The sequence below is a fragment of the Mesocricetus auratus genome, unplaced genomic scaffold (assembly GCF_017639785.1).
Source record: "Mesocricetus auratus isolate SY011 unplaced genomic scaffold, BCM_Maur_2.0 Super-Scaffold_100001, whole genome shotgun sequence".
Lineage (NCBI taxonomy): Eukaryota > Metazoa > Chordata > Mammalia > Rodentia > Cricetidae > Mesocricetus > Mesocricetus auratus.
In genome coordinates, this window is record NW_024429187.1 from 2,193,935 (window position 1) to 2,212,800 (window position 18,866).

At 35.9% G+C, this 18,866-nt stretch overlaps 1 protein-coding gene across 1 annotated transcript; it reads right to left on the bottom strand.

Moving 5' to 3' along the window:
• Window positions 1-3,841: 3,841 nt before the first annotated feature.
• Window positions 3,842-15,459, bottom strand: LOC101824350 (taste receptor type 2 member 113-like). The gene is made up of 2 exons (XM_021228832.1): window positions 14,531-15,459; window positions 3,842-3,845 (listed from the first exon to the last, which is right to left on the bottom strand). The coding sequence occupies exons 1-2, from the start codon at window positions 15,457-15,459 to the stop codon at window positions 3,842-3,844; spliced, it is 933 nt and encodes a 310-aa protein (XP_021084491.1).
• Window positions 15,460-18,866: the final 3,407 nt, after the last annotated feature.

Here is an 18,866-nt window from a genome sequence, read left to right on the forward strand (position 1 = left end):
GTGCAGGTTGTCAGATGAGGTCAAGTAATACCGAGATGTGCTTCCATTCAGTTCATCTCCCATAAAATGAAACTGACAAGTGTCCCATGTTTAATTTCTCAATCACTGATCTTGAGTCCACCCACTTCACATCCTGCCCTCATTAAGAGCTAAACTTCAGCACACTCAAATTGCATATTCTGGCACATTGTTTTTCTAATGGATTTCATGTGTCTCTATGGATAGTTTTCCACTTGATGCTTCATGTAAATTGAGGAAATCTCACTCTGCCAATGGCCAATTGCACAGGCTACTATCATCTTCACACAGAGCCAGCTTTTTAAAACATCAGAACTTCAGCCTCTTCAAAACAGAAACATCACAGGCATGCATATGTGAGCACTAGTCAGTGTATATAAATGAACTTGTCACAGATGTTTTACACTTTCTCTTTCACTGACTATGTCACATATCCACATTTTAGTTTAGAGTTCCCACCCAGAATTTAATGTTTCAAAAACAAGTAAAGAGCTATGAGGGTGGGATTTAAATGAAGGAGATACAGAATGCACTTCTATAAAGGATTAAATGGAAATAGTGCTACAAGAAGAGTTAAAAATGGTGATAAAGGCAAAGTAGTAAAGGGAATACAGGAAAAGTTAACTAACACTAAATACATTTGGGGGAAAAAGTCATACGGAAACATGTAAGTGTAGAAGCTTCCTAATATATGCACATGCACACATAATATATGAGTCCAGAATCATTCATAATGGGGCAACAATGCCCATACTATACACCACTCAATAATAAATATAAAACCTAGTACCAGGACCTAGCTGCCACTGTTGGAGGTGTTAGCAAGTGAGGCTCCATAAGATCCCTTCCCTCAGTATTATAGGCTGATGACAATGCTCTTGCTTATACTCAAAACTTGATGATAAGCCCTATTGATAAAGGTACCCTACACTTGAGTCATCAGACATGAAAATATCAAGCTGATACTGAGCTAGAAACATCCATAGTACTGGCATGTGCTACAGAATGAGAAAAGAAATGACCAATCAGATCCAGCTATAACAATGACTGCCCTGGTGAAGCAGGCCCAGTGGTACAATAGTGGCACAAATATGATGAGAGTAACCAACCACTTTATGCTTGCAAATACGGCCTCTCTACAAGTTGGAAAAATGAGTGAGTGCAGAAATGGATGGTCGGAAGGGAATGATGGATCTTGGATTTTGAGTTATGGGGCAGGTGAGTAAGTAAAACACTGTAAGATATTTTCACAAATCTAATAAAAGTAAGAAGAAAAAAGCAAACTCAGTATAGTGTTTTGTTTTTTTAATGAAAAGATGAATAATTGAGGCACTCAAGAAGAACTACACTAAATCAGGTGTGGTTTGATGGACTTCTTTTGAAAAATAGTTTAAATAACTAATTCTTCATTTCTGAAAGAAAGAAAGAAAGAAAGAAAGAAAGAAAGAAAGAAAGAAAGAAAGGAAAGGAAGAACGAGAGAAATCCTCTTGTTGAAAGTTAGCAACTTTGAAGTAAAGACAGGAAACAGGAGCATTTCTTTTCTCACCCTTACTCATTTAATTTTTTTGAAATTTACGTGTATTTTATTCATCATTTTACCTCTAATTTTCTCAAGCAAACAATGCCAATAATATATCTGTTCAGGAAAAGGTAATGGTATGTACTGATCACTCAAATTATGTACAATTCTTTTTATTGTCATAATGTGACTTTCCCCAACATATTAAAATATAGGCACATAATGACATGAAATATAACAAAATCATCAACCTCAATTAGAAAACTATTAGCAGAAAAGATTTAGGGTCTTCTGTATTAAAATTTAAAGCAGAGTGCTGCATATTTAAAAATTACAGCAGGAATACAGTGCATTCTGAATGTAAAATACATGTTCCTAATTATAGCTATGTTTAAGATTCATGACATTAAACCTAATAATAATGATAGAAAATATCAATAAGCTATGATCACAGTTTGGAGGAATTTCTAAACTTCATTTATAAGTTGGGTCTTATATTTGAAATGATGCATTCATAGCTCTGCTTTCTAAGTCAGGCTTGAATCTTCATTTTTAATATACAACTTTAGGCAATCTTCATTAAATTGCTTATAATTTATCTAAATTTATTAATTATATCTTAATAGCAATGGTTCACAAAAATAAACAGCATGACTTTCCTAAAAGTTTCAATTTAAGTTATTGAAAAAATTTATTGATGAAACCAAAGCTATACCCTTGGATGCAGTAAGTTGTACTTTGTTAAGACAAATATAATTATTGCAGCTTATAAACATGGATTCAGGATGTCTAAATACTGTGTTACAGCACTGAGTTAGTACAGAATCTTTTAATAGTCACAGAAAAAAGAAAGTTATGCATCATGTTATCTGCCAAATACACTGGCAGAGCAGGGCAATTAGAGCTAACAAGGAACAGTCTATGTAAGTTTTAGATGCTACATGATGACTGTTTTTTAGCTTTGGTCTCGGGAAAGATCCTAACTGCCAAGAATATATTACAGTAACCATACTTGCTAGTCTAGAAGATATTAGGTAAGACACAGAGGAATGACTATTAAGGGAAGGAAAATTATCTCTGCATAACTTAACTCTGGATCTGTGAGACTCCAACTGATCACAATAAGCAATTATAATAAATAAAACATCATTTTTACAGAATCTTGGGCATAGGTGAAGCTTTCCCCTCCTGGAAACCTCAATTTATACTATCATAGTGGTTATAATATATTTTATAAAGATATCATTTTCCAAATATATTTTTATAAATGTAATAGCATTGTAGACAAAAGAAGATTATAGGGGGAACAAAGTTAAACATGAGAGAATTTCTTAGGAATTGACTCTCCCTCAGAACTTGGAAAACTTATTAGGAACTAGGGGATTCTGCATCTTTAGCCCTACACCTCAGCCCCCACAGCACAGAAAGAGAAGCCCGTCTCAGTTTAGTGTTTCCCAGAATCAGAACACAGGAGTGGCATGAAGAAAAAGCTATTCCAATAAACAAGCTTAATAAAAAAATCACATAATTCTCCTTCAATTCAATGCCACAGACATTTATGACAATGGAAAGTAAAAAAATGGCATAAAGAGAAAGGAAAGCAATTCCAGTTTGCAAGGCTTTGATGTGGGCTCTGGTGCTGGCATCTCTGGAACCCCTGGCATTGTGACGCATCCTCCTCTTATGTTTCCACAAAGAGAGTATTAGCAGGAAAAAAGCCACCAGTGACACAGCAAATGGGATGACTGCAAAGATAGAGTTGGTGAGTAAAAGACGTCTGAGAAATGTAGTAGAGTTTCTCGAACTTACATTAAAAGGCAAGTTTCTTCTATTCACATCAATCCAGACATCAATATGGGTGTTGATGACTATGACATTTACGAACAAGAGGGTCAGAGACAGCATCAGGATCACTTTAACCACCTGCCTAACTCTCCATTTTAGGTAAAGAAAAATAGAATTAGAAAAATTGACTATCTTGAGGAGGTAAAAAATGCTGAGTGTGGTAGAAAACCAAAGATTAAAATGATTGGTCACAACCCAGGCAATATTGGTCATTCTTACTATTATTTCTGTCATTTTTACTGAGCGAATAAGAAAAAGCAAAAGAGTTGTTTCTACGAGCCAGAGCTGAGCAAGTCTGGAGACTGTCAGAGCAGTGATGATTTGATCCATTAGAGAGATCTTTCTTTTCTGAACCCAGTCCAGACAATTCACCACTACTATGAATGCATGCAACAGGTTTCCAATGACAAATTCCAGAAGGCAAATGGCTATAAGTATGCTCTTGATGATAGCAGCCATCACCTGAAAGAGAAGCACACAGTGTCTCTTACTTACACTGCATTCATCTAAGATGATATTTCTGTTTGCTAAATGGAAAATAAGAAAGAGTCTCTCTTTGGAATCTCACACATTCCATGCAAAATTAGGGGAAATTCAAGATATTTCGGTCTCTGGCTTCATAGTTTTCCTCCTAAAAATCTTACATCTTCCCCTATATCCTATCTGAGCAGTAGATACCTTGTGCACAATAACCTGGAGTCTTTTGCAGCTGGTGTTAAAAAAATGCTAGCTTTTCATATACTACTTTGTAAACAAAATGCAGTATTTAAATTCCTAGCATATATATGTTGATATGATCATTTGTTTACAGGGACAACTAACATTACAAAATTAAAACAAACCTAACAAGAAGAGTTTTAGCATATGGGATGAGATATGGAATACACAACTAAATTTCAGCTCTCAAGAAGTAGATGGATATCTACTCTGTGTTTGAGGCCACCCTGGTCTATATGGGGCTTTCTAGGACAGCTAGGTATATATATTGAGAATGTGTCTCAGAAAACAATATATATATATATTAGTTGGTACATGGAACTTCCTAAATATTTATGATTTACAGTATCTATTGTGTACACACAAACTTTACTCAAATCTCATAATAACAAATTATCATCATTCTCTAGTAGTCTCCTGGGGACATTATTCTATAACAATATTCATACATTTTGATTTTTACAAGTTAATAAATATATGCAAACATTTACATATGCAAATATGTTGAGGTCCATTTACCTTTTTTTTCTCCAATAATTCTAATTTTTTCACTAGTTCAGGCTTTAATATTAGTCTACCTCATGCTCAAGACCACGGCAGATAAGACAGTGCTTCAAAAAACCTTCAGCTAATATTAACTATGAAATATAATTTTTTAGTAAACCATGGAGTATTTCCTGTGCACATGAAAAATACTGGAAATCTACTTATGGTGACATTAAACACAACTCACCCTCTTTCATTGGCTCTACTCTGACCAAATAGAGCTGATACCTGTATGAGCCCCTAAGCCTTCAGATTTTATCCACCTGCTTCACCTCACACCAGCATCTGTTCTAGGGATGGCAGCAGAGATAATAAGACAGATCAAAGATGTCATGCTTCGGATTTGCATGAGGAGTAAATATAATGACACAGCCATTCTTCAGGTCTTGACAAACAACTAAAGAATTTGTCTCAGATAATTTTGAACAAAACACCTGACAGTGAATAGCTTTTTCAAGTATAGGAGGAGTGTTGGTAGTACACAAAATCAGTTTCCTAAGGTAACTGTTCTGAAACATCATTTGTGTGCAATGTACCTCCAATAAAAATCAGGCTGAATTTAGCAATGTCAAGAAAATAGCTGAATACTTTAAACAATAAATGTTTAAGTAGTAAACAGAGTAAATCTAAAAAGTCATTGTGAGAGGCTTAAACATGGAAAGCATGTTTGTTAAATAATATTGCCCCAGGAGATTTAGAGGGAATGGAAATCTAAATAACCTTTAGTTCTCCAAAACTGTACCACATAAAAATGAAAGGAAAATAAATTGTTGCTCATTGTCCTTAATTGCTTTCAGGAAATAAGTGAAATCTTTGGGTGGTAGTGGAGGTGATGGGATGAACTATAGCTTACAGGTAACAAAACTAGGTATCCAATGAAGGGGAGATTAACATTCCTGTTGGTACCCAAAAGAAGTTGAAGGATTTTAAAGGAAAATAAGGCTGTGGTGGTTTCAAAGAAGATTGCCCCCGTAGGGAATGACATGATAGATGTGGCTCGCATAAAATGACCTTGTTGGAGGATATACCATTGTGGGGTGGGATTTGAGGTTTCCTGTGCTCAAGATGTGCTTAGATGGCACACAGTTGCTTCTGCTGTCTGACAATCAAGATGTAGGATTCTTAGCTCCTTCTCCAGCAGCATGTTTGCCTACCTGCCACCATGCTGCCTGCCAAGACAATAATGTACTTAACTTCCGAACTGTAAGGTAGCCTGATTAAATGTTCACATTTATAAGAGTTGGCATGGCCACGGTGTCACCTAAGAACAGCTAAGGAAAAAGCAAATTTTTAAAGTAGCTTTTCTTCACAAAATCAGATGTTTGGTTGAAATAGTAACAAGAAACACTCAGGCTGTCTGCACCCAACTGAATTCCATCAGTTTAAGTAAATCTGCCATACTTTCTCTAATTAGGCTTCTATATTCTGGCCCTGACCTCAAAGCTTGCTGACTCCAAATGATGCAAAAGTTAGGCAAAGAAAAACACAGCAAAATGATGACAAGGAATATTTCCTCATTTGCATGCTAGCAAATGAGAATCCAGCTTTTATTGCAACATCAACCTTGAAAGACTCTAGCCTATGATGGTAACATAATTCTACAGACTGAATTAATTTTGAACTGTCTTATTTACTCTTCCTTCAGCATGCTGCTATGATTTTCTGATGAACACTAGTCATATAGCATATAAACATCAAGAAGTTTACTTAGTTTGCATCCAGAAATCAAATATTGGAAGAATTTTAGACTGATTGAACACCACCAGCATGGACAGTGGGCTTGTCCACTCCCACCTTTTAATATTTACTAAGCTTTGTAGGTCAACTTGTTTTGAGCATAATTTTCACCCAAGTAATTACACAGTTTTATTTTTAGTTTGGATGAGCTACATTATATATCTTCTCAGCTGGTGAAATTCTCCCAGCTCTTGTCATCTTCAGAATTGGTTTTTTTGTGAACTTTGTTTTTATTTTTAATTGTGTACCAATGGGTGTGTTTTGTGTGGGTATGTGAATGTGAACTCAAAAATCCATGGCACTAGAGATATCGGATCCACCTAGAGCTCTACTAACAGGAGATCAGGAGCCACAAAATGTGGGTCCTGAGAAACACACATGGTTCCTCTGAAAGAGCAGTAAGTAGGTGTAACTGCTGACACTTCTCTTTACTCTTGCTTTGTGAGTTTTAATATGAAAAATTACTCTTTATGTATTTACAAATTACAAGTACTTCTGATTTCCTGGTGAGGGAGTCAATCATTTTGATACCTGACAGAAACTTGCTTGCAAGGATTTTTCTACCAAGTAATCATTTATTTCTAAACATACCTATAGAGTTTTTGCCTATGTTTATTAAATAAAAGATGTATAAATATGCATGTTTCGATATGCATATTATAGATAGATACATAGACATATGTACCATGCCTTTAGAGTTTTCAAATAATATAGTTACTTTTTATTTATATGTTAGGGATTACAAGGAATTGTGACTCCATCTTGTTCATATACTTTTTAATATTATTTTCTTTTAATGAATCTTGATTATATTTATATGTAGCAAAGATATATAAGTTTGTCTTATAAATTCTTGTTCTTTTCTATTGTAATTTGTACCTCAGTACATTCAAATTTCATGTTTAAATCTCCATCTCTTGGGTGTCAAGAACATCCTATTCAAAAGCACATATGGAAAATATGTATGAGGTAGATTTAGTCCATAATGAGTTCTTATTTCTGGGAATTTTTCTTCTTAGCATTCTTGTCTAGAGAAGATTGTCTTTCCTAGGGAGTAGAAGTCAAACCTAAGGTGTTCCCTACATAGAGTGAAAGACTTTGCAGTGAGCAAAGGAAATCTCCTCAGGGCAAGAGTAGCCCTCTCTAAAGAGTCATGTCTGTCTCTTTATGAACTACATGAATTTCCCGTACCTGAACTCACTGGACATGGATCTCTCAAGTAATTATTTTCTTTTGACTTGTCTGCCTTTCAGTACTCAATTTTACCACCTAATTGGAGCTGAGCCAGAGAGGGATTCCTTCCTGTATAACCTCTATTGTTATACTTTCCTCAGTTCTTAGAAGTCTTGTGTAAATGTTTCACATGATGTTCTATTATTATTCTTACTCAAAATACCTCTCTTGGGGTATCATATACATTTTTCATATATTGGATGACCTATCTTTACTAGGTGTCACTTAGGAAAATACAGTTGGCATCTAGACTATTAACAATAAAATGGTCCATCTCTTTCTGTGCCATCAGTGAACTTGATGGCAGGATTTTTTCCTTTTTTTTTTTTTGATAGAATTTACAGCTTCACTTTCTTCGGTTGTTTGTCAAGACCTCAAGAGCGGCTGTGTCATTCTGCTTACTCCTCATGCTTCTGCATGACGTCTTTGATCTATCTTATTATCTCTGCTGCCATCCCTAAAACAGATGCTAGGGAAGCGTGTGAATAAAGTCTGAAGGCTTTGGAACTCATGCAGGTATCAGCTCTATTGGGCAGAGTAGAGCCATTGAATGAGTATGAGTTCTGTTCAATGTCACCATTAGCAGATTTCCAGTATTTTTCATATGCACAGGAAGCACTCCATTGTTTACTGAACATTTATATTTCATAGTTAATATTAACTGAAGGTTTTTTGAAGAACTGGGTGATCTGCCACGGTCTTGAGCATGAGGTAGACTAATATTAAATCCTGAACTAGTGAAAAATATCAGAATTATTGGAGAGAAAAACAAGTGTAAACGGACCTCAATATATTTGCATATGTAAATGTTTGCATATACTTATTTACTTATAAAAATCAAAATGTCTGAATATTGCTATAGAATAATGTCCTCAGGAGACTACTAGAGAATGATGATAATTTTTATTCTGAGATTTAAGTAATGTTTGTGTGTTCACAATAGATATTGTAAACCATAAATGTTTGGATAATTGCAGGTTTGTATTTGCAGAAGTTAAGTGTTTCTTTGCAATGGTTGTGTATATTTGTTGCTCAAAGATTCCATGTTTATTTATTAAACTGTACTTGTTAATGTTCTCTATCTTCCTTCATTACTATTTCTGCCTGATACATTATCTTATGAGATACTTAAAACTTTACTATACCAGAATGTAGTTTTCATTCCATTATCAAAATGCAACCTGTTGCTTGGTACTATATTTGAAAAGTCATCATAGCTATAATTATTGCAATAATGTCTTACATTTTGCATTTACTATTTAACTTTAAACATGCATCTATCAATATTAATAAATTGTATTTAATATTAGCGTAGCACCATCAAATTTCATTTTATATTAACTTAGTAAATAAATTTTTACATAATCTAACATTAATTTAGTAAGTCAGTTGTTTTCCCATCCTGCAAACAAGTGAAAATTGTATTAGTACCTCTTTATAGCACATTCACCAGCTATTAAATACTTTATGAAATTGAGAACATTTAGTATTGGGTCTCAAATTGCCCATTTTATAGGTCTTTTTTTTAAATCACTAGATATGTGTGGCTTGAACAATCTTCTTGCCTTTGGTTTTTTCATCTGAATTTTTAAAGAATTTCTCTCCTGATGCACTCTAGATCCCCATCACCATTATTACCATTAGATTGATCTTTTATCATCTGAAGACCAAACATTTTTACATGAGAGCTATATTATTACCAAGGGTTTTAGAATATTCATATCTACTGTAGTTTTAATGTAATTGGCCCCATAATATCATAGGGAGTGGCACTATTAAGAAGCATGATCTTGTTGAAGGAAGTGTGCTACTGTGGGGTAGGCTTTGAAGTTTCCTATGCTCAGGATACTCCCCAGTAAGTTAGTGGACTTTCTGCTGCCTTCTGATCAAGATGTAGTCACCACCATGTCTGCCTGCAAACTGCTGCTCTCTCCATCCTCATGAAAATGGACTGGGCCTCTGAAACTCTAAGTATGCCACTGAAATTACATGTTTTCTTTGTAAGAGTTGCCATGGTCTCCCTTCTAAGTACTAACCAGGTCCTACCCTGCTTAGCTTCCAAGATCAGATGAGATCAGGTGCCTTCAGGGTGGTATAGCTGCAGATATTGCCATGGTGGGGAGGAATCCCACAGGAACAACTGACCTGAATAAGGGGGAACTCGTGGTCCCCAGACTAACAACTGGGAAACCAGCATAGGATAGAACCAGGCCCACTGAACTTGGGTGTCAGTTAGGAGACCTGGGCAGTCTATGGGACATCTGGTAGAACAGTATTTATCCCTAGTATACGAATATACTTTGGGATCCCATTCCCCACAGAGAAATATTCTCTCAGCCTGGATACATAGGAAGAGTGCCTAAGCCCTGTCCCAAATGATGTAACAGATTTTGATGATCCCCCATGGAAGGCCTCACCCTCCCTGGGAGCAGAAGTGGAATGGGATGGGAGTTGGTGGGGGACATGGGAGGATGGTAGGGAAAGGGAACTGATTTTGTTACACAAAACAAGATTATTTCTAATTTTAATAAAAAAATCTAGGAAATAAAAGAGTTGCCATGATCTTGGTGTCTTTTCATACCAATAAAAATGCAACTAAGACAATATCACTTGCTGTATAAATATTAAAATACACTCTTTGAGTAGCTCCAAAATGCGTATGTTCACTTCTTATTTTATAGCATATATTTTTATTATAGTATCTCTAGGATACTAAAACAAAATATGATACACTGTGTTCTAGGTTGCTTTCCTGTTGTTGTGAGAAACACTATAGCTAAAAACAATTTGGGGAGGCAAAGGTTTATTTGGTTTAAATTTCCATGTCACAGTCCGTACGTCACTGAGGGAAGTCAAGGCAGGAACTCAGGCAGAAACTAAAGCAGAAATCTTGGAGGAATTTTCTTGACTGACTTGATCTCTGGCTTGCATTCAGTTGCCTTTCCTACACAGCCCAGGCTGACCTGCCTGGGATGGTGTTGCCCACAGAAGGTTGGGCCTTCCCCTACACCCCTGCCACAAAGAAAATATACCACAGACATACTCCCCAGTCAGTCTAGTCATGGCAAACTCCAAACTGAGACTCTCTTGAAAAATTCTGCATTGTATCAAGTTCGCAGCTGATGCTAACTTGGAGGCATATATACATATGAATAAATAAATACCTTAATGAAGAAAATAACTCTATAATGAATGCAATACCTGACTTCTAGGATAATTTGTTGGTGAAAACAGGACATAAACAAAGCATTCCTCATCTCTAAAGCTTCCCAAGACTCTAAATTACTGAAGGCATAACAGGACTGAACATAGGGTAGCTGGCCATGATTCCCTTGACTTACTAGTTGACCTTTCAGGCTTAATCTGTTTAAAGTTTTTCACTTATCTATGAAAATTACTAATTTTCTTATGTGTCTTTTATTACTGCTGTAAAATCAGTACTAGCACCCTATATATAAACACCTTTCTATGATTTGTGTGATATTTGATCAATGCCCTCCCCTATATTCTGTTATCTCCTTCTCTATCCTGCTATTGTGTGGGAATCAAGACTCACTAGACTCAGTACAGGTTAAGTGAAGTTTATTCAGGGAGATTACACTTACACAAGAGGTCGATGACTGCCACAGGTTCCAGCTCCAAGGATCCTCCTTGTGACCAGAACAGCAGCAAAAGAGATCTCTGGGATCCTAGATCCCAGATAATGTCCTCATCTCTGACCACGCCCAAATGGGCCTGTTAGTGTCACAGATATGGGCGGGGTAGATATCTTACCACATTTCTACTGCATTCCTTCTACTGTCCTCCCCACACTTCATTTGTTTTTGTGCCTTTCTGTCTTTAATTGGAATTGCCTACAGGACTGTAGTTAGAATGTTATTTACTTAAGCTACAATGTTTCAGTGGCTGTATAACTGAGTAATATGACTTGGCCTCCTTGCAGCCAACCATTAACTTGCTACTGCTAGCTCCTCAGGGAGAAGAGAGCTTTACAAGGTCCATCATGGAATCTTGATTGGCCTAGTCTTGTGAAGAACTAATGCAGGTAAGCACTGTGACTGTGAGTTCTTGGGTGCAACAGAACTATGATCACGGATAGAAGAGAGTTTATAACACACTTAGATCCTCCATCCTTCAGCTCTTACATTCCTTCTTCTCGTACTTGTCCTACATTACCTAAGTCTTGAAAGGGATGACATAATTGCCCCCATATAAAGTACCAATTACACAATGGCCATTTGTTCTCAGAACATTGACCAGTTACTAGTCTGAACTAACCACCATATGCAGCAAAGAAAAGCTTCTCTAAGACTAACAATGAGACTAATCTATTGGTACAAATACAGATATTTAGAAGACAGTTTGACAAAACACCAATTTATCTAAATAGGTCCATATTCCTAAACCACTCATGAACTGTGACTAATCTAAAAACTTTATAGCCTACTAAAATATGACTATAAGATATCATCAATTTTAAAAATTACTAATTTATTAAGGTTGCTGGCAAAAACATTAAAATAGCATTTTGGAATGAAAATATGGGAATTGTTATCACCTGGGGTTTATTCAGGGAAAGAAGGTCACTTGCCTCACATTTGTGTGAGCCTCTGAGATCAATGTCCAGCACAAAGAAAGGAAGAAAGAAAGAAAGAAAGAAAGAAAGAAAGGAAGGAAGGAAGGAAGGAAGGAAGGAAGAAAGGAAGGAAGAGAGAGAGAAAGAAAGGAAGGAAGGAAGAAGAAAGAACGAAAGAAAGAGAGAAAGAAAGAAGGAAAAGGGGTAGGGAGAGAATAGGAGGGAGGAAGGAAGGGGGAAAAAGGAAATAAAGAACCAAAATCACAAACTGATTTAAGTCTTTTTTTAATTATGTATACAGTGTTCTGCTTGCATGTATGCCTGAACACCAAAAGAGGGGACCAGATCTCATTATAGATGGTTGTGAGCCACCATGTTGTTGCTGGGAATTAAACTCAGGATCTCTGGAAGAGTGGCCAGTGCCTTTAATCACTGAGCAATCTCTCTAGCTCCTGACTGAAGTGTTTTTAAGTAAAATTAAAATTTTGTGTATAAAGTAAGCAGCTACAAAATATCATAAAATTTATATCACCCACAATAGAAAATACATGCAAATTTACATACATTTAATAGGTCTCTTCCAATTTGTTCTACTGTCATCATGAATTCTGTCTAATATTGGGTTCCAACTTGTTTCTAATACTGTAATTTGTTTGTTATTTGACATTTTTTCTACATATTTTAAAAACATATGAACATGTCTTTATTGTCTGAACATTTCATACATGCATATAATATGTTTTGATCAAACCCACCCTGCAATCCCTTGCTTCTGATGGCCCCTACTCCCCCATCAATTTCCTTCCCAAATTCCCGTGCATTTTTTATGAACCCACTGAGTCTTCTTGGTGCTGTTATACATGCTTCTGTGTAGGACATTTTACTGGAGCATGGGTAGTCTCTCAGGGGCCACATCTCTTTAGAAAATTGACTCCCCCTCCCCCAGCAGCCATGAATTGCCAATAGCTCCTTGAATAAGGGGTGGGAATTTATGAGCCCCTTCCTTGTCCATGCTAGCATTTTAGCTATTTTAATCCATATTATTTTAATAATAAATCTTCACATTGGTTCATAAATACCACCAATAAGTTTCTCATCTTACCATTTCTGAAAGAATAATTCCTAAACAAAATTCATAATGCTTATGACTATAGACATCTTTTTGTGACTTTTACATTTTAGCCCACATAGTACCTTCTGATATTATGAGAGCTAGCCTTCAGAGAGGAGGCTTTCAAGACAATTCCAATTTGATTCCTCTTAGATCTGCATGTAAAGTGTGTGATGGCTTCCAAAATGGAAGCTTACTTCAAGTCCTGGGAGCAACCAAAGGCAATGAAAATAGCCTATATTTAGGGGGAGCTTCTGGGGCTCCCCTGGCAAAAAATTTTGAAGAGAGGTTTCCCATATTTGGCAGTAGAAATTTGTTAGGTAGATTGTGTCCCTTGTATTAGATTATTACCCAATGTGATACAACTCCATTACATTAACATCTGTGAGGACTTATGAAGTAATATTTCTCCATGGGTTTTCAAACACCCTTAATGTTATTTATCTGTCATTCCTCTTGCCTCCCAACAATAAAAGAGCCTCAATTGTTTTTATTCTTTTTTCACTCCATAGCACTTGCGTCCTGTCCTCTAGAGTTCCAGCATTGGCCCTCCCCCATGTTCTTTTTCTATTTTCCTGGTTTCTGTGGTTACTTTAGACTATATCATGAATCTTACAAGTAAATGGGTGGAATTAGAAATGTTACACTGAGTGAGATAAACTAGACCCTCAAAGACAAATGCCTCCTATATTCTCTTGTTTGTGGATCTTAACTCTGCATCATTCAAGCACTTAACCTGACAAAAGACATCTCCATTTAAGTGGAACATATGGAACATACTGATATTATTTTCTGTCTAGGAATATGACAAAGGTTACATGGTATTCTTTCCAGACTATTCCATTGTTTAACTCACAAGTACTTATAGCAAAATATTTACAATATATGAACTTCTTTGTGTGAGAATTTCTTTTCTCCTATCCAAGAACTAACAAGGCCCAACCCTGCTTATCTTCTGAGATCAGATGAAATTGGGCTCCTTCAGGGTGGTTCTTGTCTACTGGTTTTCTTTTAAGATATGCAAAAGGATTCCTTAGATTGTCTGGGCTCTTCTTTTTTTCTTTGTTTCGTTTTTGTTTTTGTTTTTTGAGACAGGGTTTCTCTGTGGCTTTGGATGTTGTCCTGGAACTAGCTCTTGTAGGCCAGGCTAGTCTCAAACTCACAGAGATTCTTCTGCCTCTGTCTCCAAAGTGCTGGGATTAAAGACATGTGCCACCACCGCCCGGCCTATTCTTCTTTATTTTTAGCCTGTGTCTGAGCCACAACATCACTGAAACAGAAGTGTACCTCAACTTACTGTTTCCCCAAATCAGAACAAATGGGTGAGCAGAAAGAACAGCATTTCCCAGAGCCCAGACAGACAAAAAGATAAAGTGTCTTTCATGTGACCCAGAACTCCAAACTTTCACAAAAAATGTTAGAAAGAAAATAGTGTATAACAGTATAGAAATAATGACAGTTTGCAAGGCTCTGGTGTGGGCTGTGGTACTGATGTCTCTGCATCCTTTCGCCCCGTGCTGCATGTTCTTCAGATGTCTCCACAGGGAGAAGATAAGCAGGAAACATGGTGCCAGGGACATAACATAGGGTACAACTGAGAACATAGGATTGGTAAATGAAAGGAGTTTGCAAATTTGTGCATAGTTACACAATCTGGAAGTGTGAGATACATTTTGTTGAACACCATCAACACACATATCAGAGTATATTTTTACAACTACAACATTTAAGAACAGGAGAAATAGAGACACTAACAAGGTTACTGAGACCACATTTTTAACTCTAAATTTTAGATAAAGAAAAATAATGTTAGAAAAGTTGGCTATCTTGAGAAAATAAAGAATGCTTAGGCTTGTAGTAAACCAGAGATTACAATGATTGATCACTGTCCAAGAGATAAAATACGATCTTAACATTTTTCCAGTCATGTGTAATGCTTGGTAGAACACAAATATCCACAAATCTAGGAATACCAAGCAAGCCAAAGCGATTCTAGAAATGACCAGAGCAGTGAGGATCTGATTCACTAAAGAAATCTTTCTTCTTTTGACCCAGTCTGTGATGTTCATCAAAGCAATGAATCCATTTCCTAAGGTTCCCATTATGAATTCCACACTGAAAATGATTACAAATGTTCTCCGTAGGACAGCAACCATTGTCTGTAAAATAATGCCCAAATTTCTAATGTCACTACTGAGAATTTGTCAGTATATTCATCCTACGTTTCTTCAAAATATGTATTGTACACCTTTTTAAAACTTGCAGATATAATATCACAAAAACAAGCACCTAGATTTCTTAATGACCCAGTCCACATGTTTCCCCATGAAAATCTTTGACTAACAGTCCACACAGAAACTTCATCAATACACTAACTAGCTGGCAGGATTCTGGAATCATCTCTAATTGATACTGAAGGAAACACTGTATTTTTGTATTGTATGTCAACATACAAATAACAATATTTAGTTTCTCTTTTTGTTTGCTTTTCAACATGTTTTATTTTCTGAATAATTGAGTATTGGGCAAAGTAATGTTTAATTAAATTAGGAAGCAATGAGGCCTGCACTAGTGTGTGAAAATTCTTAAGCATAGGGGTTCTTTAGACTCTTCAAATGGGGGTCAGCACAAGGACAAGTGCATATCTTACTCAAACGTTAGTGTATGCACTGCTACCTAAGGTCTGTCTGAAATTAAGGCTTCTTATGTGCTTGATGATGAGGATAATACTTATTTATCACTTAACTTCATACAAAGGCATGTGTACTCACACAAACATATAAATACACATTAATTGGTGCCAAATTCCTCTCTAGTGCAAAAATTCAGCTTGCTATTTTACTCATTACTATGCATCTGGTTCAGACTTAGTATATTGATATTAAACATTGTTTAGACAGTAACCTTAGGAACACACCATGGAGTATTAAATGTAAATATTCATTAACCTAAGTTGAATGCTCTATCCATGTGAAAATGGGTACAAGTTTCTTTGTCTTCCCTTGAAGTATTCAAATGTAAATCTGTACATATACAAAGAATCTGTTTCAACCTCTTTTCTCTTTACCAGTAAGAGAAATTTTATTAGCATGAATGATCTGCAGATTTAATCCATCATCCCTCACACAAATGTCTATTTTATGATCATTATTATAGGAACCAAGGTAGAAAAGGATGATTTGCTGCCTAGGCAACATGTACAATTAGCAGTATCATAGGATTGTTCCTCCTCAATAGGGAAAGGGTAAACAAAGCCAAACTTAGCATTACTTCCAGAGACAGCTGAAAAATGTTTTGTAAATATTAAGGGTGACTGAGAAAGACATACAGTAGCTATGATTTCATGGAGTGGGAGACTGACTATCTTTTGTCTCCTGGAACAATATTGTGCAAAGTAAATGAGTCAAATCTGCTTTTTAAAACCCTACAAATACACACAGGTATAATAAAAGAACACTGAAACTCTTTCAGGAAAACCAAAAATAAAAACAAATAAATAAATGAAAATTACAGCTTACCAAAACGGAGGCAGTTCTGTATGATATAACTCCTGTCAGATGAGCTCAGGAAAGCCAAAGAGACATGCAAATGACTGTGGGGTGAGGTTCTGTGGAAAGAGCAGGCAGATTCTTGGAAAGATTCAAGACTTTGATACTCATCAGTAGCTACACATGAGAAGGGGCACCCCACAGCTCCTGACACTCTGTCTTCCAAACACTCAAGGTTCTACTTTCATAGCATCTTCTACACATGCTGAGAATAACAATGGGATGATTAACAAAGCTTAATCTAGAAAACAAATTAAAAGTCAGTTCCTGAGTTAGCAGCAGTGCATTGAATTCACAGGCTGAGTTGTTTGCACATTTCCATTGGGCCTCTTTGGCCAAACTCACTTAAATATAACCCATTCCTCAAACTGGAGGTTTCATTTCAGTTTCATGTAGTCCTGTTTATTATTTGTTTTTCTTAATTTCTGCACTAATGGTGTTCTGTTCAAAAAGACTTTTCCTGTACCAAGGAGTTCAAGACTATTCCCCCACTTTCTTTCTATCAAGTGTATCTTGTTTTCTGTTGAGGACTTTAATCCAATAGAAGATGAATTTTGTGCAGGGTGGTAGATATGGATATATTTTCATTCTTCTACATGCTGTCATCAAATGTGACCAGCACCATTTGTTAAAATGCTGTCTTTTTTTCAGGACTGTATTTCTGTCCTCTTTATTAATGATCAGATGTTCAAAGGTATAGTGACTTATATATGGATCTTCAGTATGATTCCATTGATCAATATGTCTATATTTATGCCAATGCCATGCTAGTTTTATTACTATAACTCTGTAGCACCATTTGTGGTTGGGGATGGAGATGCCTGCAGAATATTTTTTATTATCTAGTTGTTGCTTTTTTTACAACCCTGATTTTTTGTGCTTCCATATGAAGGTGAAAATTTTCCTTGCAATTACTGTGAAAATTTTTGTTGAGATTTTGTTAGGGATTATGTTCAGAAGATTGCTTTTTGTAAGATGATCCTTTTCAGTATATTAATCCTACTGATTCATGAACTTCTTTCTACCTTCTGATATTCTCTTCAGTGTTTAAAATTTGCTTAGAACTACCCCAAGATAATTTATTTGTAAGACTGTTGTAAAACATATTGTTTCCCTGATTTCTTTTGCTGTCTTTTTGTTGTTTGCATATAGGAAGACTGCTGATTTTTATATGTTCTTCTGAAAGGGTTTTTCAGCTGAAGGAGTTTTCTGGTGGATGTTTTAGAGTCATGTATGTATCATCTTCAGCTAAAGATGCTTTGATTCTCCCTTTCCTGTTTGTATCCCTTTGATCTCTTTAAAGTTGTCTTTCCTCTCTAATACCTCAAGTATTATATTGACTACATAAGGAAAGAATGTACATTTTGTCATTGTCTTGTTCCCGATTTTAGTATTTTTAATTTTCCCCTGTTTAGATTGATGATGTCAATAGGCTTGTTATAAATAACCTTTATTATACTGATATATATCGCTTATATCCTTAGTCTCTCCATGACTTTTATCATGATGGGTCATGCTTTATCAAAGAACTATTATGCTTCTAATGAGATCATCATGGTTTTTTAGTGTGCTTATGAGGTGGATTATAGTTATCAATTTACATGCCTTGAATCATTTCTGCATCTCTTGGATAAAGCCTGCTTGATAATAGTGGATGATCTTTTTGATGTGGTCTTGGATTCAGGTTGCAAGTATTTTATTGAGAATTTTTGCATCTATGTTCATAAGGGAAATTAGTCTGTCTGTAATTTGCATCATAAACTGTTGAATGAATATTTCTGACCCATCAGATTCCCACTAACCTTGAGCCCCAAATAAACACACAAAGACTTATACTAATTATGATACTGTTGACTGATGGCTAAGGCTACTTGTGGCTGGCTCTGTATTAAATATTAACCTATTTCTATTCATTTTTGTATTTCCATGTGATCTTGGCTTACCAGATAATGCCTGATGTGTCCTCTCTTCTCTGGCTCACATTGCAACTCCATCTGCCTACGTTTCCCAGAATT

Bases quoted from the DNA above. Each gene is read 5' to 3' on its own strand.
- LOC101824350 (XM_021228832.1), bottom strand. From the start codon at position 15,459: ATGGTTGCTGTCCTACGGAGAACATTTGTAATCATTTTCAGTGTGGAA.